Genomic DNA, 21,833 nt, shown 5'->3' with positions numbered 1-21,833 from the left:
ACATTAATTATTACTTTATGGCAGCTACGAAGAATGATGATGTGTTCATCAGTAACCTAAGTGACAACCTCAACCTGTTTTGTTTCACAGAAATAATTGAATATTTGTATTGTAAATATATTGATTGCTCAGAGAGTGTAAAGCAGGTCATCTGGGTGGCTCCAGATTGAACAATTGAAACTTCAGACTAAATTCATGGGCTTTAGCCCATCTTTATGGGAACAGACCATATATTTTCTCAGTTTGACTTTCTATGAAAGAGTTACCAGCTTTGATAGGCACAATGTAATCTCTGTGCAAATCATATATGGATATTTTTTATCTCTTTTCTTTTTTGTAATCTTTATATTTCAGAAAATTTCTTATGTACTACCTCACTCTAATACTCATCTACTCAAAAACAGAGTAATTTCTCTTTAAGCCTCATATTCTAGAAATATATCATGCAATCAGTGCATTTTATTGAAGATTACTTCAGAGTGTTTGGCATTTTACTGTAAACTAATAAATTGTTAATTTATCATATCTGCTTTATCAATAATTTATCTTTGTGTTTTCAGATTCTAAGAAAACAAAAACAACTATAGAAGGTATTGGAAATATTTTCTTTCTCTGTCTTATATTTGATGAATCCCCAAATTGCATTTATCCTTCAAGGACTATTGTAGAAGAAAAAAACTACATATAGGATAAGGAGAGAAGGGGAGAGAGAGAAAAAGATTGAGAATGAGAGAAAGTCAAATCTTTTCTAACAATATTGCTATTAGAAATATTTAACAAAATAAAAAATAAATATTGCCTATGTTTACCTTTCACAATAATTGTTTTCAAAGAAATGTTTTCTTGACAAGAAATTGTATAATGTTCAGTATCAAGCATTTATTTTACCAGAAAGCATAAATTCACTTAATCTTGAATACACCAGCATCAATTAGGAACTGAATCATTACTTTAAGTCTTGAATAGAATCATAACTCATCTGGCAAGTATACCTGTTTCTTTTGTATTTGTTCATATGGGTTTACGTGTTCACCTGTGTTTAAGAAGTCTGCAAGGTATAAATCACTGGAAATGATTAAACAGTGCAATTCTAAGTCAATTTATTGTCACACAATGTTTTGCACTCAAATTATGGAAACACCTACAGTAATTGCCAGTAATTTAGAGCAACACTGAAATTTAAGGAAAGAGATAGGGAAAGGGGCTGGAAAAATTATAGTCTAGTCCATATGTTCGGAGAGCAGTTTTATCTTTAAAAGTTTTAAGAACAACTGTTTTGTTTTGTTTTTTATTTCTTCCAACAGAACAACCCAAGGGAAAAAGTAAGGAAATACATGCAAAGTATATTTGTGTATATGTTTTTTCTCTTTACTATCATTATTGGCCTGCTGATAGACTTGCAGTTTTGAATCTCTTTTTTTTGTTTTATGCATGTGAACTCTGTTGGTTGTTTTTCTGTCAGTATGAAAAAGTACACAACCTGAGGGTCAGAGGGACTGAAAACCATGGCAATCATTCTCAAAGTCCATTTCCAAATTCATACAATCATCTAATAATATTATCCACAGCCGCATAACTAAAAATACAACTTCATTCCATTAACCAAAACTGTGAGTGTAAATATAATTCCTGTAATCTGGTAAGTTCTCAGTCCTTAAAAAAGACCAAATAGAATTTATTTTTCAGGCTGGTTTCATAACCTCTTTCTCATTATCTTTCTTCTTGCAATCCATAAATATTTTGGTATGTTCATATTATATATATGACATTTTGTTCTTAACATGATTTACCCTTATAAGCACCTGAGCTCCGTGTAATAGCATTGCTTGAAATCCATCCCTTAGGCAGCATCTACTGCTGCTTTAACACTATGTTAAAGCTGTTTGCTAACAGTAAAGCCAGATACCTTGAGGTTGTATCTTTTGCAAATATACGCTATCCTCTGAAGAAATTCGGATATATTGAACAAATGGAAACAAAAAGCCCCAACTTAACCCTACTCGATCAGCTATTAAAAATCATCACATCCCCAGAATGTAGAGCTTTTAAGGATCCCAGTGATATTAAAAAACATCTGTTTTAAGATATATACCATTTTTGAAAATTTTATGTATGTTTTGGTACTGTAAAAGGTTAGGATGCTGAGGCATTCTGTGTCATAAAAATGCTCTAAATGTACTGTGGGATGAATCATGAAATTATAGTGCAACTCAGCCAGGGGGAGCAATCTATCTATAGAGAAGTATGTGTTCCTTCAGTTTCAGATTTATGTGAGTGCACTGCTGCTGATGAGCACGAGCACACGGAAACAGAAACACTGTATAAACCATTGCACCAGCAGAAAAATGAAGGACAACCAGAGATTTGAAAAATGATATTAAATTATATACACACACACACACACACACACACATATATACACACATATATAACCCTAAGGCCCTCGCTTTATTGCAGTCTATATAATTTAAAAGATCCTGCAGACACACTGTGTCTCCTTGACAATCTCGGGAGCATTGGTAGATTTAATTTAAGAAAAAAATGCCTTCCCAGGCATTCATTTACATCCCAACCGCTTCCTTCTTTGAGAAATTCAGTGGATTGTGACTTGGGCAGTAATAAGAAAAAGAAAACGAATTTTCCTCTAAACAACTATTAATTATTTCTAAATTAACTTATTTGTTCTGGTTTATCATCTAGACTTGGCTTTTATTGTTGTTAATGTTGTATCTTTTAATTTGTTTGATTTCATTTTTTTGTCTTTAAGATTGTTTTATTCAATTACACATCTCTAACCCTATATTCTTATTTTGCTTTTACTTTTCTAGTTGTCACAATTAAGAAGTTTTTTCTTTAGTTAAAAAAAAAATCATGATAGGGAAACAGTGAAGAGTACATGGAGCCTTCCTATACATAGTTTTGAAAATTCTCATGATCTATAATTTTTTCAAAATAAAAAGTAAAAAAAAATCAATCATAGATATGATTTGGCAGTTTTATAAATTTATATTTATTAAAAATAATTCAATAATTACATCCTGAATTATCCTATATAAGTGCTCTCAACAGCATTTTTCCTCATGTTGTTCCAAATTAGCACAGGTATTTTTTGCTTGTATGATGGCTTTCTGATGTTGATTGGAAGGCCCCCTTGTTTTACTTTGAAATTTCACATATCGCCAGGATTGAATTTTGATGCATACCCAGATTACTCCCACTATGTTTTTGATGGTCATCACTTTGCAAATTTATTAGAAATGTTACATGATTGGTGCTCCGGTCCCACAGTAAATTAAGCAACATATTTAATTACTCCATGTTTTTCAAACAACTTTTGGGAATGTTCTTACTGTCTTTAATTTTAGCTAAATCACTTAAGTGTCTGCTTTTTGACTTGTAACACTTGGTCAAGTCATTTGTTTTATTTGTTTTACTGCCTGGATGCAACCTTGTGAGTGGGTAAATTGCTCTTTATACTTAACATGACTACACTCTTGATAAACAAATTATACACTTGAGAAGCTCATGAGATGACCAGAGAGATTTGATGGCACTCTATGTTTCTGAAATACAGTTCTTAGAATTCTTTCAATGTAAACATCTTCCAGTCTCCAAAATGTATTCATTGAATGAAACTTAAGAAATCTTCACATACCTTCTCTTTAAAAAATCCGATAATAATATACCTATGTTAAAACATGCCTTGAAAATCTTCTTTTAAATTAATTTGACAACCTTGTCAAGGGGAAAAAAAGGATTGCAGATAATAACACTCCATCTAAAATTAGTACTTGCACTTTATATAAAATTAGTGCTTATTATAATAGAAATGCCATCTTACTCTTGAGGCCAGAATAACACTTTGCCTCACACAATATTGACAAGAGTGGATTCTTAAAAAGAAACACTATCTAAAAAGGACCTATATGGAGCATTTGTCCTAAAAACAAGGGGAGTGTGTTTTGCTTTCCACTGAAAATTCAGTCTATTTTGGTGTTCTCAGCAAAGTCTTTGACTTAACTAAACAAATACCTTTTCAATATAAGAAGATTTCACCTTCGAAGAGGAAGTCCATATGGAATCTGTCCATCTTTATCTGAAAATTATTTTAAAACAGCTGCAATAATTATCCTTTGTGCTTTTTTTATCCCAAATTTATTTGATGTTGATCTAATACAGTAGGAAATTAATTATTTTCCATCCTTTATGGACCCTATTTAATTTTCTTTGCTTTATTGATCATGAAGAATTGCTCTTATATAGAATATTTTTATGCTGTTCTGTGCAGGAACTCAGTGAGGGAAAGAGAGGAAAGATTTAAATATACAGTCTTAGTCTTTTCATAGCAATTATCAGTTGTTGAGCCCAGCATTAGCACATACATGTTTCTTTGTGTTAAAGCAATTAAATTATGACATATAAAATTGGAATAATAATAACGATGGTAATAATAATAACAATGATAATATTGTTCCTTTCAGAACAGGAAAAGAAAGAAAAACATGTGGAACCAGGTAACTGTTTTTAAATTCCTCTATCTTACTTTCATATTGTTACTTAATTTGCAATTGAATACTGAATTGCCATAGAATGGCTTGGAATTTTGACTTTTTTGTTTCTTGTCTTTGACACAGCAAAGTCATCAAAGAAGGAACATTCAGGTGAGTTAGTCTGATGTTGCTGGGTTCTTTCTACCCTATATGCAATGTTTATTAATGTTGCAGCCTTATGACAAGAAAGGGTAGGAAATCCTTCCATCCCATAGTCTTTGCAAGTTCTTGACACAGAGTTAGCACCAATGAAGTTTTTGAAAATTAAAGCCAAATAATTTGTTACACTCTTGCTACCCAATATATGTCTGTGAGCCAGCAACACCAGGTTGTTAGAAATGCAATATCTCCAGCTCCTTCCTGGACTGACTGAATCAGCATCTGTAGCTTCCTAAGTTCCCCAGTGAATTTTTCAGAGCAGTGTTTAGTGTAAAAAACAATAACAAAAAAAAGCCCCCCCAAAAAACCCAATACAAAACAAGAGAAAAACCACTTTCTATAAGTGCATCCAATATTGCTTTACCTGTAAAATACGGAATATTCAATTCCAGCAATTACTCTCTCCCTATTCAAAATGTTACTTAATGACATTTCTTGAGTACTCAGGGGACCTGCAATAAAAGTAGAGGCAGATTTTGCCCTCAATATATTTACATTCTAATGGGGGAAAATTGAATTGAGAATCAGACAATCAATAAAACACATATACAAACAATTCTAAAAATGCAGTAAGTATGAATACCAATGGTTTTCTTAAAAGTTTCTAGCATTTAGCCTGCCAATTAGTTATTTCAAAGGAAAATAAATGCAAGTTTCTAAACTTATTTTATTGACTTAATTTTAAAATACTACCTTTTGTTTTTGCCTTCAAATTTCTACTCAAGGAACTTCATTGAGTTTTCGTGTGTGTGTGTGTGTGTGTGCGCGCGCGCGTGTGGCCATAGATTCATATAATGTCCATTATTTTCTCCTCCCATTTTATTGTATTTGAATGGAAATTGCATGTATTCAGTGCTATATAAATACCCATACAAATATAGCTCAACTATTTACTACCCTCTAACACAGACCACAGAAAACCCAGGTTCAAAGCTATACTTCTTATTCTTCTAAGTTTGTAAAACCTCCTCAGACAACCCAAATCCATTTAGTTCTTCCTCCAACTAGTTTCCATAGCATCATCCTCTTTCCTTTATAATAGCACTTAATATATGGTCAGAAATTAGAGTGCTTATTTTAATGCCAGGCACACAGTAGGCACTTGATAATGGTTTATTGCATGAAATGAGCAACATCAAATAGAATTACACATTAAAAAATTAAATGGGAATGAGGTTTAAATAATTTCCAAGATGAAATGATCACATACTTCACCATTTCACATTAATGTCGATATTACTTATCCTTTGGGAAGGAATTGTTTTGTTTACCTTACAGAGAACAGAGTATTAACATTTCCCCAAGTAGGCCATAACACATATTCTTATTTATGCACATATGCAGAAAACTAAAATAAAGTATATATCATGTAAATATATAAAATATAAACCTGGAGAAACAGAGAATGACTATGGGTGTAATGAGTTTCAAGAGTTTTAATAGCTAACCATTATTGTCTAACATTAAACTTGACAAAATACAGTAACTTAAATTGCTTGAAATCATTATCTGTTCATTTCAGGGTATGATTACAGTGTAGCAGCTTTGCAGTAATTAGCTATATTTTAAAAATTGAAACCATTGGATAATTTATCAATCCACTATGTTCTTTTCATATCACTTGAAGTAAAATGCATTGACTTGTATATAAAAACAATCAGATTCTTAGCTAATTTAAAATGCAAAACAAAATGAATAAGTTGTGAGTGAACATTCTGTGTTGGGAGAAGATATATAAGTATAAAAAATATCTATGTTCATGGCATCTATTTATAATATATAAAAGAAAATGGAACAGTGTTGAATTTTCTCCTTCTCAGACCTGTATTTCCTTAGTTTCCAAGGTTATAGTCTTTTAAAAAATTTAAATAACCTTAAAACTATGTTAGAGACAGTGGCCTTGTAATTAATTTAGATTTTATTATTTCTTGTCTTTAACAGCTCCAAGTGAAAAGCAAATAAAAGCAAGTATGTTGAATAAAACTTAAAATAACAGAAAGAGCATATTTCACCAGCTTACTAATTTAAGTTTTCTGCTTATAGACAATGCTAATGCTAATTTTTGAAGCTAGCTTACCAAATGTTTCTTGATTTTAATATTTGTTGTGCTGAAATAATATACATAATTATTCAAACTTCCCTTTTCTGTGAATTTATTCTTCTTAAAATTTATTTTCATTTGTAAATGTTAATTTCTCCAGATCAGAACTCCTTTTTGAGTGGTTCATAATTTTTGTTTCTTATTTTGCAGAATAAGTGATCTCTTCAGTTTCTTAAACACATCAGACTTAATTTTCCTAACAATTAATCACTTGATCAAACCAACAGGCAACATAATTTGTCTACCAGTGAAAGACATTGTGTCTTGAATGAAATGAAGCCTCCAACAACTTTAACTATTGCTCTTATAAAATCATAATTTCCTTTTAGGGTTTATATCTTCAGATTATGAATATTAACAGATAACTATAATATACCATGACATTTGCATCAATAGTAGCTTTCACTCCATGCTTAGGGACAAATGCTGGTGTCTTTGATGGTTTTTCTCAATTGTATGAAGTACTTAACAGATTGTCATTAATGAAAGTTATTTTAGGCATAAGGACATATATTTGATTTCAGAAAAAATATACTTTAACTTCTCTAAGATTGATATACAAGACTTACTGTCAAACTTAAGTTCTTTGCATGATATAAATATAATTATATTTTTCATTTGGTTTGGAGCTGCATAGGTATGGTATTAATATATAAAACAAATGCATGTTTTATTTGAGATAAAGTATTTCATTGGTGGATATATCAGAGAAAAATTAGAAACATAATGAAGAGTAACTTGGTGGGCATGTCTTTTAAAAAATTACAGTTGGAAGTGTTTATATAGACATTACAGACTTTGATTGAGAGGTGTAACATGAACCTAAAATTCTATTTATATTTTCATGAAAATTTTTAGTTGAATGTAAAGCTGATTGGAACTCTGTATTATGGAATCTTCAGCATGCTAATACTTAGTCTGTAGAAATGCATAATCAAGAAAATATGTAAAACAAAACTGATAATTTTGCAGCACTGGTAGAGAATGTTAGATTGAAGACTATGCTAAAAATGAACATTTTCTTCCCAGAAAAATGTGACATATAGATAAAAATGTTGATTTGCAATAAAACAGCCCTGTTAAGTTCTGCTATCTATGAGGCACACTATCCAATCAAGTTTTGAAGAGATCAGCATCTTTTGCAGGAAATTAGCAAATTAAGTTGCTAAATCATCTTAGACCCAATATAAAAGTTTCAAAAGAATTAATACTCAACTCTTCATACAGTTGAAAAATTTAGACTTGACATGGGCATTATCGCTCAATACAAAAATTAATTACAGATAATTCATAAATTGCTTAAATTCTCTACTAACAGTGTGACCATCCATTTATTCAACTAAGAGTTGCTTTTCGGTCTTGAAACCATACAACAGAATTTTTACACATCTGCTATGCACAGTAGGCCATTACTTTATTGTAGGCAATAACTTTATTGCCTAAGGTAAAGATTGCTCTTCATTACAAATACTCTTGAAAATTCCTCATATAATATGGTGCACATAGGTTTTTGTATATAACCTAAACATTTGGGATATGATTTATGGTATCCTAAGTTATGAGAGCAAATGAGAGTGAGATGTATAGTTTAATTAACATAAATTAAATATTTATGTGATAAAATTGCTTGGTGTTGAATTAAAAAGGAGAGGTGAGATTGACAGGGTTAGTGCAAGTCCATCGAAAAATAAAAGGTAGTTGGTCATTAACACTTCATTCCAGGAAATAACTAGAATGTTGGTTGAATTTGTGGTGTGGAACTATTTGTTCTAGGTGCCGGAGGAAATCAAAATCACTGTAGGAAAAATACTGGAGGACACAGACAAACTCGGGAGCTCTCTTAGTTTATGGTGGAGGTCGTCATTGTACCATGAACTTGAAGGAAACAAAATATTTCAAATTCTAGAAGGTAGTACTATGGAGGGGCACTTAATACCTCTCTATATAAAGTTATGTGTCAGGGGTTATGTGGGTAGAAGAAGACTGTCTTGGACTTAGCAGGCATGCCAAACCTAGATTTACAATTTCTGCAAGTCAACACAAATTCTTTTATTATAGGACATACAAAAATGCTTCAACACACCCAATTCCCTTCTCTACAGTCCATTGTAGCTGCTTTCCCACATGCTGGATAGCAACATAGGAGTTGACAATATGATTAACCATTTCCAAACAGGAAAAGATCCAAATAAGTAGATTTTTAAGCCCTGGGTCATTTCAGGTCTTTAATGTTCTCCTTGGTGAATCTTCAAGAGGGAATGCAGTACACAATGCTTAGCAACTATATTTGACCACATCACATCCTTTTTTTCCCTCCAAGAACACTTCAGTGACCAGTGTGCCTCAAGACCTTGGAAACACATCTGTATATTACTTCCTTCTTCGTATCAAGGACCACAGGGCTCTGATCATGTATTCTGTGTGCATGTTCTTCCAGCCTCTGGTCAATCTGAATTTTGAGCAAAAAAGGCTCCAAAGTCCAGTCATTTTTAATTTTTTTTAAAATAATTTTAATTGAAATGTCAATAGTCATGCATTTTTCTTCCTTTGATCTTAGTACTGCATTTGACTTGTGTATGCTCAGCCACCAAGCCTAACTGTGTTTATTACCTTAACTACACTTCAATACCTAAATGTGTGAGTCTGAAGATTATCGCTTGATCTACTAATACATGCCAAGATTCTTCAGGAGAAACCAATACACAGAATTTAAAAGTAAAGTTCCTTTGGGGCACCTGACTGGCTCAGTCAGTGGAGCATGTGACTTTTGACTTTGGGGGTGTGAGTTTGAGCTCCACATTGGGTGTAGAAATTGCTTTTAAAAAAAGGGGGAAAAAAGTCCCTTTTGAATCCATTAAGGGTATACTATTAGAAGAGTACTTGGGGACAATTTACATTAGTTAGAAAAGTGGCATGGCTTTTGGGAATCAGTTACATACTCTGTAATGGAAGTTACTGGGGGAAAATATCTATGGACCTGAACAATAGCTCTGATGTCAATAAGGTGTGTCTGGAACACAGACTGCATGACATGTATGACCCTGTATGTCAATTGGTGAAGACAGTCTTCATATTCATATTCATATGAATAATTATTATTAGCACTTCCTTTCACTTGCTCAATTTTGATAATAAATTATAATATCACAACTCAAATTACAGACAAGGCTGACTGAATAAATTCAAAATAGGACTAATACAATACTAACAAAATACAAGCTACACACTTGGAAACGATATTTGTAGCACACATAAGTAACAAGAAGTGAGTAGCAAAAATTAAATAACTCTAAAAATGAATACAAGACATTTATAGAACAGTGGACAGAAAAAAAATGGGTAAAAAGATATAAGTAAGCATCAAAAAAAGCCCACAAATGTTTTATAAGCATATCAAAAGATGTTTAGTCTCTTAGTATAATGGAATTTTAATTAGAAGCACAATGGGATACTATTGGACATGTGCCAGATTGACCAAAAAAGAGGAAAATTATTATTCTGGGAATGGTAATCATATGAAGCAATGGAAACTCACCATACACTGTTGGTATGAATGTAAAATTTGGGGGAACATTGTGGCATTTATCTGGAAAAATTAAACATAAGAAAATGCTATGAACTAATGATTTCACTTCTAAGAAAATTCTTCAACATGTGCACCAGGAGACATGTGTGGGAATGTTTAAAGCAGGATTATTTATAACAGCACAAAAATCAGACATGACCTAATGTCCATTGGCAGAAGGATGAATATATAATTGTTAGAATGTACATATAGTGGAATACTGTACAGCAGTTAAAATTAATCAGCCACAGCTACTCATGTCAACATGGCTTCCATAAAAAGTTAAACAACGATTCTGAAGCAGTGCCAAAAATGAAAACTAGTTAAGCGTACTCCATAGGCAGGATCTAGGGCAGAGGTTTAAGAATACACAGAAGCAAAGCAAAGAAGTGATTTAATTGGCTGTAACTTAAATGTTTGCCTTGTTTGGGAAGGTTTAGTTATTTGCATGTCATGATAGTTGCTCTTGAGTTTTAGTTTCTCAGATTCCAGAAAAATCTAGAAGACTCTGGCTTTGGTTTGTTTCTATAAGCCACCAAAATCGCTAGAGCTACCCCAGTCTAAGAGCTTCTGTATGTGACTATTTTAACACTGCATCTCAACATGATGTTTTGAAAGAAGCAAATTACAAGAATTAAACAATATAAATCAATATTTATAAAGTTATCTCACTAAACAATATAGTTCAATCTATGAAAAATGGTCTTGTCTTTGTTTAGAGATAAGTACATGTAATAAACAACTGTGGTAAAAAATAAGAAAATGATTAATATAAAATTTAGGACAATAATAATTCTGAGATGAAAGAAAAAGCATGAGGTAGTGGAATGAGTAAGAGGTTTCAAAAGCTCTGGTGATATTTTATTTCTTAAGCTTGCTGGATGTTACAAAGGTATGCATTTTTTATTACCATTCATTAAAGTGTGCACATATGTTACATGCTTTTGTGTCTTTCATTTATATAATATTTTTCATAATTAGTCAGGTTTTAAAAAAACAGAGTGAGAAAACAGAATTGGTGACACTGTCACAACTCCCTGGAGGCTGTGATGGACCACAGAGAGAGGAGGCAGCTGAGGTGGGAGGTGTATAGAAGTGAAGGATGTGGTTGTCTGCAGTTATAAAGAGTGACATATTATGTTTCTGAACTGATGTGAAAGTGTCACTGAGGTGGAAAACTGATGAGGTAGCAGATAGAAGCAATATTTGCAAGAAAAAGACCTTGACTTGGCAGAAGGAGAAGGGAGGCAGGATGGACTGGTATTAAATTGGGGTGGGGACCCGCCATCCTTTGGGATTGAAAAGAAAACAAATGGTGCAGGTATGTGCTGGTGAGGTGGTGAAAACAGGAGGTAGTGTAGTCTGCTTTTATTTTCTCCCTGAATTTCTCAACAGCAGCTTGCCTCTACACTGCAGGATATTGGAAGTTTGAGGAGGGGAGAGAAGGCACGAACCAGTTGTCTAGAATGGGAAAACAATTTCTGTAGGTCTGTGCTAGTATTGCTGATCAGTGCTGAACACTCCCCTTAACTACTGAAATGTGACAACTCAAGTGAGACCTGAAGCAGGAGGAGGGCCTTCCTCAAGTTTGGATGGCTGCTCAGGTGGCAGACATAAAGTAGTTTTGTGTTTTGAGGGTGTCATGGGCTGAATTGTGTCACTGCAAAGGATATCCTAAAGTCCTAAGTCGGTACCTATGAGTGTGATTGAATCAAGTTAGGATGAGGTCATATGGATTAGAGTGGGCCCTGAATCCAATGACTGGTGTCTTTAGAAGGAGAGGAAGATTTGGAGATGCTCAAATTCATACAGAGGGAGGAAAATCATATGAACAGAAAAGGAGGAATTGGGGTGAGGCAGCTATAAATCAGTAAATGCCAAGGACCACCAGAAGCTAGCAAGAGGCAAGGAAGGATTCTTTCTATGAGAGTTCCAAGATAGCTTCAGAGTATGGCCCTGACAGCACCTTAATTTTGGACTTCTTGCCTCCAGAACTTTGAAAGAATAAATTTCTGATGTTTTTAGCCACCGAACAGTTTAAAAGCAGCCTGAGAAACTACTGACAACTGTAAAAGCAGATCACTAAGTGAATGATTTAACCATGGCTCATTTAAATATTGATAAGACTAATGAGCAGGAGCAGTGAAAAAGGGGTAAGGTCAAAAGAACAAAAGTATTGATGGAGTCAGATACTATTTGGAAAAGGTTCTTTTTAAAAAATTTTTTAATGTTTATTTTTGAGAGAGAGCGACAGAGTGTGAACAGGGGAGAGGCAGAGAGAGAAGGAGACACAGAATCTGAAGGAGGCTCCAGGCTCTGAGCTGTTAGCACAGAGCCTGATTCAGGGCTTGAACTTATGAACTGCCAGATCATGACCTGAGCTGAATTCGGATGCTTCACTGACTGAGCCACCCAGGTGTCCTTATTTGGAAAAGATTCTTGAGTAAGTGAGCTGTAAAATGAAGAATGGTGCCAGAGAATAGGATTTGGGGGATCAAAGTTTTGGAAGCAAAGTCCAAGAGTATGTTGGTAGATGGCAGGAATCTTGTTTTAAGTGAAGAGGTCAAGGAAATGAGAGATCAAGCATACATATGAACTGTGTGTATGACTCCCAATCCTAGTTAAATATTAGAGTACCTTGGAAAGCTTCCAAATATATGAATACCCAGGGCTCCTTTCAGATTCATTAACTCAGAATCTCAAAGCTTTCAAAACTCTATAGCTCACCATAGACCTACTACATCTGACACCCATGGACTTGTAACAGCCCCCGACTTATTCTAATGCTCAACCGTGATTGAGAGGGGTTCTTAATGAAATCTCACAATAGTAGAGGAAGACAACTCTGTGCAAAAATACTCAATGAGGGATGGTGCTAGAGTATAAGGTTAATAATGACAATAAGAGGAGGGATCAAGCCAGGTACAAACTGATAGTGTACACTTCAAAGGAAATGAGATTTACAGAAAGCCAAGAGATAACAACCATTGAGAAATAATAGACACTTTGGTATGTAAGGGTTGGGAAAACAAACATTCTCCAGTTTAGAAGACTGCTTGTAGAGTTGCAGAGGCCTTAGGGAGCTAGGGGGCAGTTAAAAGAAGACAGCAAAGCTCATGCTCTGAATAGAGGCTGAGGATACTGGTGCATATACTGTAGTGGGGAGTTGGAAGGACTTTGGTAAGGATCTGTTTTTAGGAGAAATGTGAACTCTGTTTTCTGCCGGAAGCCTAGGTTCATGGTGGTAACTGAGGTAAACACAAATGGGGATCACAGAAGGATTCAGCTTGATGGTCTCTTAGGGGATATTTAGTAATCAGTTTCCAAACTATGGTCTGGACCAAAGGCATAAGCATCACCTGGGAAATGATTAGAAATGTAAATTCTCAGGACATGCCCTAGACTCATTGAATCACAAACCATCCAGGCTGTGTCTGCGTTTTAACAGCCCACGGCGTGACTCAGATGCATGCTGAAGTTTGAGAACCACTAGTGTAAAGTCTTTATCTGGAAGGTGTACAACAGCCAGGGGTCTGCATAGTCCTGGAGCTCAGGGTCTTAAGAAAGCCTGGAAGAGGTTATTTACATGACTTCTTGCATAGGCTCAAATTGTAAAGCTCATGATATCTAATATGGTAGAATTAAGGCCTGAACATGATGTGAAGGCCTCTTCTGACATCTGATCTTTCTCACAGCCCAAGATCTATGGCATAAGGACGGAGGGAGAGGGGGCATGAAGAGTCCTGTTGTGTGGTTGTTCCTAGAGCTCAGCTGCTGAGTGCATATGAGTGAGGGGGATACGTACACATACTAATGAAAATAAAAGTAAACATAAAAATACAGGTGGCCAAGGAGAACAACATCAAAAAATAAAAAGTCAGTAAAATGAGTAAATAAAGATTTGTAAATATTCACCAGTTCATTGTTATTTTTGTTATTTTCCTATAGACTGGAGAAAGTTCTTTCAATTAGCTATGATTCGAGATCCAAAATTTTGTACTAGGACCAGCATTTCAGATTATGTCTTCCAGACAGCTCTCTTATATTCCACACCAGATAAACTACATGAGAAATCACAAGAGGCCACTTTGGCCTTTAAAAAATTTTCTCTCTCTCCAAGCAATATTCAAATGGAATTTTCCATAATATTACAGCTAATCTTTTATAATATAGAGCTAATTGATGGAGATCAAATACTGCTTGCCATCCCCATAATTAAAGGCTAAGCGAAAAAGTCCTCTTCCACACAACTCATACATCATTTTACATTTGAATATAAACTAATTAGTATTCCAGTGTATTTTGTGAAATAAGCCACCTTGTTTTATGGCCACTACTTACATAGGCATTAAAATTTAATACCGCAGAGCAGTATGTGGGAGAGATAAGAGAGTTCATTACCTTAAAAATATGTAAGTACTTTATAGAGTGGCTCTTCTTTGCTGCTTGCTTTGCTCTCAGGCGCCACACATATTTTATCTTTTGGGCACTTTTAGTCTTGTCTGACTTACAATACCATAAGATATCGACCTGGCATCTCTGATATCCATTTCTCATTCTTTAATATCTGAATTTGCAGAAACTGAACGAGCCAAAGAAGAGGCTGGTGCTGCCTCAACTAAAAAAGGTAAATGCAGCTTGAAGAAAAAAATGTCATGGCTATAGCTTATTTCTGCTAAGGTTCCTAACTTAATGTATTGTTTGGTGCTTATAAAAGAGGTCTAATTTATTGATTTTGCTATTTCATTGACACAGAAACAAACCCACTTTGCATAAGATTTATGGTATCCATGTTAACAAGTCTTTTGTGTTCAGTGTTCTAGTGCCAATGGTTTCACTTCTTTAAGGTCATAAACTAAAATGAGTAATTATAGTCCACTTGCAAGTTAGTTTTCAAAAAATTGAAGAAATGCTGCTATTCAAGCTGAACAGGATCCCAATCATCTGGAGAGTATTCAGGTTCAATATACTGCCTTAGGAAGACAGGGCTTGAACAAATGAAATATGGACTAGTAGAGCTTATGTGAACAATGTTCACTTTGTGCTTGCAAAATATTAAATTGAAATGCTCACTTGGGGATATTTTGCTCAAAAAATATTGGGAAGGTAGGAATTTAAGTTTTCAAAGTTATTTCTCTTGTCATATCTAATCAGAGGCCTACATATATGAATTTTGATGCCTTTTAGGAGACATTTAAATAACATGTTTAAAACAGTAATATACATTAAAAGTAATCATCATGATGAAAAGTTTTACATATTCCCTATTCAAAATAATCTGGAACAATTCTACAATTTGTGATTCTTCTTTACAAATAGAAATGAAGTCAGCAATATATCCAATGTTTTCAGAAGTATCTCAAGAGACAGTTTAACAACCTTATACTTAACATACACTCACATACACACGCACACACACAAACCTACACACATACCATTTCACACATACTTCCCTAAAACAACATCACCTTTTACTCCTAAAAAACTCTCTATTGCATATGCTTTATAAAGAGAATATATATCAGCACTCTAGGAAGACATAAAATGTAAATAACACATATCCACATTCTCAATACCAAGTAATTTATATATGTATAATATTATATATGTGAATATAAATATATATTATATATATGAATATAAATGAACACATGGATATAAATTAATATAATATAAATTTATATATTAGTTAATAAATCATAATATAAATTACTATATTTAATTAATATATACATTAATGTATAAATTAGTATACATATGTATGTCTAAGACAAAAATTAGATAAAGAATACTTTAAGAAAAGATATAAATTTTTGTAAAGTAATAATTAGAAGCTAGAGTTACTGAAATTAATGGATGCTTTCTCTTAAATACAGGTCTATTTATTATTCTAAATTCACCACACATAGGAATAAAATGTTTCCTAATTATATCTTTTTCTAATAACCTAAGCTATTTTTGATAAGTGATTGAAGTAAATTTAGCTCGGTATCAATGTGTCCTAAGCGATAGAGTCATATATCATCGAAGTCACTTTAATGTATCTCATTCTCTTGTGGTGTCTTATTTTCAGATCAGTTTTCCTTGTTGGCATTAAGTGGAATGTGGGTAATACTTGCTTGTTTCAGAAAGGATGATGCCATGGTATCATGAAAAGGCTGAAGGTCTATAGATTCAGGAAAAGTCATTAATATAGGGAAGGGTACAAGTGTACATGGGTCCAGGAAGTGAATATGACACCAGCATATGGATATGTGTTAAAAGCAAGAACAAAAGCAAGGCAAAGTTGTAGTTCAGAATTGGTAGCCAAGAGTGAGGCTAATGGGGTGTCCAAGTAGCGATATTTGGGTTTCATTTGGAATTAGATTTCAAATATAGAGCCTTAGGAAATTCCTCATTATGAAAGGTAGCCTGGAGACAGAGTTAAGAAGAGAAAATTTGAGGCACCTGGGTGGCTCAGTCGGTTAAGTGCCCGACTTCAGCTCAGGTCATCATTTCACAGGTGATGGGTTCGAACCCCATGTCGGGCTCTCTGGTGACAGCTGAGAGCCTAGACCCCGGTTTGGATTCTGTGTCTCCCTCTCTCTCTTCCCTTCCTCCTCTCATGCTCTCTCTCTGTCTCTGAAAAATAAATAAAAATGTTTAAAAAAATAAAAAAATAAACTAAAAAAAACAAGGAAAGATTCAACTACTTGGAGGTTGAGCCCTGCACAGACTCTCAATTACTTGGAGCCTGGATATTTAGGATAGAAATACAAACACACATAGTTTGAGTCCAATCAGGTCAAATTGGAGTGAACAAAGGTACTTAACTGGGACTGAACCATCACTTTGTTAACTCACTGGGAACTTCAACCAAAAATGGTCCCTGAGTTTATAGTATGGCAAACATTTCGGTTGGGGTTAAGTACACCTGATTGCTAGACTTAGAGTGAAATGAAAAAAAAGAACTAATCTTTTTATGAAAATAAACTATTGGCACCAATTACTTTGCTTGTAGTAAATCTTAGGTCTCATGCCTCAGTTCTTAACTTAAGTATGATTCTGCACATTGGGTTTGCCTGCAACCACAGCACGGCAGAAGCAAGTGATCCTTCCAAAGCTGTCATAAATAAATGGAAATTCAGGTAGTGCTTTTCCAATTTAACAACTTACAAAAAATAGAAGTCAACATATACTTCATTCATTTGTCAACTAGTTTTTCTGTCCCCTACACCCTCACTGACAATCAGCCACACAAAACAATAGATACTGTTTCATCATAGATTTAGCCCCTAATCTCCACAACAACATATTTTACAAGATGTTCAACTTGTAGTCTTTTCAAAAATAAGTAGAATAAGAAAATTATGTAGGGGTTATTTTTGTTTTCAAAACTTTGGAAATTGTTTTTCTGCATTGAGGTTTGAACTAGGAACTGTATATGCAATGTTAGGTGGAAATTACTAATTTTGCAAGTGTTTTAAAATTTTCACAGTTAAAAAAAGTTTATTTTAAATTAATTGCAATGTGCCAATTTATATATCTAGTATAAATTGTTTGATCTTAAGCCAGATTTTAAGTCATATTTTCTTTGGGGATATATATATATATATATGGTCATCAATATATCATCTTACTAACTTAAATTTGTTTTGCAGTATTCAAATCATTTTTACTTTCATTTGACATATATTTATGGTTTACACACTGTATACAGAATTAAGGGAAAATGTAGATGTTAATCTTGTTATTGAACAACTTAAAATACTGAAAAATAGGAATTTAAGTTGTTTAAACCTCATTTTTTGCCATCACATAAAAGTTTTCTATGTAATTATAGTTTATGGTTTAAAGCCAACAGGGTAAGAAATAAATACAGATCGATTTCCAGAGGAGTTTAAAAATTATTTGTACCTGGGGTAAAGCAAAGATTTACTACCTAAGATGACTTTAGAGTTAAGTCTTAAATAACAGATAGAATTTTGTTATGTAATCATTAGTTCGAAGGGTAACCTGGGTACAGGTAAAACAACAAGGCAGTGGTGGGAAATTTCAGGATGTATATGAGGAATGGCAAGAGAGTTACGGATATGGCATGAATTAATACAGCCTGGGCTAATAATGCTGTAAAGAGGCCTGATTTTAAAATTGGACTCTATTCCATGAGCAACATGGAGTTAATGAAAATTTTAAGTTTAGGAATAACATTCAGACATTTGCTTTAGGAGGAGGTAGGGTAGGTAGGATGCAATAATGTAGGTGACATGTATTAAGACCTGGTATTAATTATGAGATTGCAAAGGAGGGATATTAATAGAATTTGACAACTTACTAGCTTTGGGAGGGAAAAAAGAAATGATTTAATGACAATAAGTTTTCAGACTGGGTGCTAGAAGAATATTATTGATAGTCTTATAAAAATTAAGAAGGAAGATGAGAAGTAGTTTGGGGAGGGAAGGCAAGATTTATTTTAGACATATTAAAGTGCTGGCAGCACATGCAAGTGACTTCCCATAGGTGGTTCCGAATATAAAACTAGAATTTCAGACAATTGCAAGACTGTAGATATAGAGGTGGGTGTCTTCTGCATGGAATTACTGGTGGAAACCGTTAAGAGTCCATGAGCTTGTCAGGAAGAGACGGCCTAGAGTGAGAACAGGGCTGGTGTGGAGTGTGAGGGAAAATTGACATTTGGAGGAAGGAGGGCAAGGAAAGTCAAAGAAAAAAAAAGGACAGAAAAAAGTGACTAGAAAGATGAGGTTAAAGAAAAATAGATGTAATTATGTATAATGTCATAGTCACCACAGGAGAATAAACCATTTTAGTGACAAGGTGGAGGTCACCAAGTCACTGCCAAGCAGATAATTATTGATTTTTAAAATAGAATTTTTGGGGCACCTGGGTGGTTCAGTCAGTTGAGCATCTGACTCTTGATTTCGGCTCAGATCATGATCCCAAGGCTGTGGGATTGAGCCCTGTGTTGGACTCCATCCTGAGAGTGGAGCCTGCCTAAGGTTCTCTATCTCTCTCTGTCTGTCTCCCCTTCCCTCTACCCCTCTCACCCACTCATGTGTGCTCTCTCTCTTGAAATAGAAAATAATAATAAAATAGAATAAAATAAAATAAACACATTTTCAGGGGAATGGCACACTTGAAAGCTAAAGAAGGACAAATTGAGGGAAGAGGTAATGAAACATACAGGCAATCATGCTGAAGGAAATGGATTGGAATAAAAGGAGAAATAGGTTAGTAGCTTGGTGTTCTTGTTTAATTTAGAGCCATCTCCCCTTTAATCTCAGAGGTAAAGTGTTTATTGTTCTTGTCAAGACGAGCTTCTCCAGTTGTGTCCCCTTTAATCAGTCACCCATGCATTTTTGTGGTATCATAATCTTTCCCATTATTGATTTTGTTTTGGAAATAGTATTCTCAATTTCAAAACTCCTTTCTTGGTTACTATTTCCCTCTCTGCCATTTTGTCTCCACATTTTATCCAGTCTTCTGGACACTGGAATGCTAGCACCCCTTCCGAGCTCCCGCAAGGATGAGGCTTCTGTCTCTACTGTGCCACTGATGTTCTGGATAATGCTGATGATTTTATCATTGCTAAACCAAAGGAGCCATTCGGTACTCACATAATAGGCTTCTCAGTTTTATTTACCATTTTATCTCTTCTCTAAGCTTCTGTTTTGTTGGCTTATCATGAGAACATAGCCTCCTGGTTCTCCCCCATATCCTCTGACCTTTATTTGTGACTTGTGTTTCTTTTTTCTTTGCTGACCCTTCAATTATTGATGTTCCCAGATTCCATTATTAATCCTCTGAACTTTTCATTTTATATTGTCTCTTTGTGAGATATGTCCACTTTCAAGGTTGAAATTCTGCCCTATATCCTGAAGATTCCCAGTTGTATGTTGCCACTTCAAGACTTCTCTGTGAAAAGGTTTTTTCCCTCAAATTTCAAGCTTATATGTTCAAATGTCCAACAAACACCTTCAAATATAACCTGTTTTAAACTAAATTCCTCGTATCTCCTTCCCAACTTGCTTTTCACTATCATTGGTGAAAATACAATCTCTCTTCACTTCACTGGAAAACGGGGGGGTGATTTTTTATCTTTCTTTACTTCATCTGATTAATCTCCAAGTGCTGCTGATTTTATCTCCTTAATATTTCTTGAACGTATTTCCTCCTATTCATAACTGTGACTTTCATCTTAATTTAAGCCTTCACTATCTTTTGCTTGAACCACTGTAATGAACTCACTACTGCCCTTAGGCTCTTTATTTTTATTTCACTAATATTCATTTTACCAGAATTTCCCCATAGTCATAGTAAGTTATTAAAGTTATAAAACTGAACAAGTCATTCAATTTAAAACTGTCTTTTTCCAAGTTGACCATGAAATAAAGTCCAACCTTGTTAAAATGACATAAATCCCTCAAGATCTGACCCTTATATGCCTTCTCAACTTCATTTTCAGGTATTCCCTGCTTTGAATGCTACAACAAATACCATATTGCTCATAATTCCAAATTCAGGAATATGATGTAAAATTCAGGAAAGATGGTAGAAGGAAAGGATGGTCTTGTGAATACATTAATTAGTTAGCATCATTTGAGAATTGATGAGAAGCCTCTCTTTCCTGTCTCTCCACTATAACATATATCCAAGGACCTTTGTACCCAAGATGTAAGACTTTTTATTCCACAATTAATGATTTGTTCCGTTGTTTCAGTCAGTGACATCTCTATGCACTACCTTTAAAATCTGATCAACCCTTGGGCAGATAACATTGCATTCTTGTATCCTTGAAAATAATAGTTTATCATGCTAAGGCTGTAGGTCTACATCCCTGAAGTAATGTATAAATGTCATGTGGGGGACTTTTCAAACTATAAATACTTTCCCACCACTCCTCACTTTTTTACCAGGATTCTAATATATCCCATCTCCAAGTAAGCTTCATTGCTTATGTACAAGCCCTTACTGCTAATGGGAACACATCAGAGCCTTAAGACTGATTAAGGTCAAGAAAGGAGAGATTAAATTGTACTGGAGAAGTGGATCCCTGAAGGAAATTGAAGGGGAGAATAATGAAGTAAAAGCCTGCAGCTACAGGAAAGTAACTTCTCCATCTCATAGTTTAGCTAGGACTATTCCTAATTCAGGCATTACTTTATAAGAGTGTTAGTTGCTTTGTTTCCTTTATATTAGTTGGGATCTCTGAAGGAGTGCAATATAAATCTACTTTTCACCCTAAAGTAAATCCTTCCAAATGTAGAGCAAAGAGAATTTCTCTCAGGACCAAAGGAGATTTCAGGTACCCTGTAGCACAGAAAAAGAAATTGATTAAGGTCTTCTTTTGATTCCAGGAAGTTAGAAAATCCACTTACTTAGATGAGCTATTTATTTCTAAAGTTTACTCTCCATAGGATTAGGCTTGATGAATTTTACATCAGAAGTAGAAGTGAAAGGA

At 34.2% G+C, this 21,833-nt stretch overlaps 1 protein-coding gene across 1 annotated transcript in view; it reads left to right on the top strand.

Annotated features, from left to right (window-relative positions):
• The window catches only part of TRDN (triadin), a 391,552-nt gene that overhangs the window by 243,750 nt on the left and 125,969 nt on the right, over positions 1-21,833 (top strand). The window contains exons 16-21 of the mRNA XM_042987108.1: positions 561-590; positions 1,305-1,322; positions 4,482-4,514; positions 4,635-4,661; positions 6,651-6,677; positions 14,955-15,002. Coding sequence (XP_042843042.1) covers positions 561-590; positions 1,305-1,322; positions 4,482-4,514; positions 4,635-4,661; positions 6,651-6,677; positions 14,955-15,002 — 183 coding nt within the window. The remainder of the gene's footprint in view (positions 1-560; positions 591-1,304; positions 1,323-4,481; positions 4,515-4,634; positions 4,662-6,650; positions 6,678-14,954; positions 15,003-21,833) is intronic.

Source organism: Panthera tigris, chromosome B2 (assembly GCF_018350195.1).
Source record: "Panthera tigris isolate Pti1 chromosome B2, P.tigris_Pti1_mat1.1, whole genome shotgun sequence".
NCBI classification, from domain to species: domain Eukaryota; kingdom Metazoa; phylum Chordata; class Mammalia; order Carnivora; family Felidae; genus Panthera; species Panthera tigris.
This window is presented reverse-complemented; position numbering and strand designations above follow the sequence as displayed.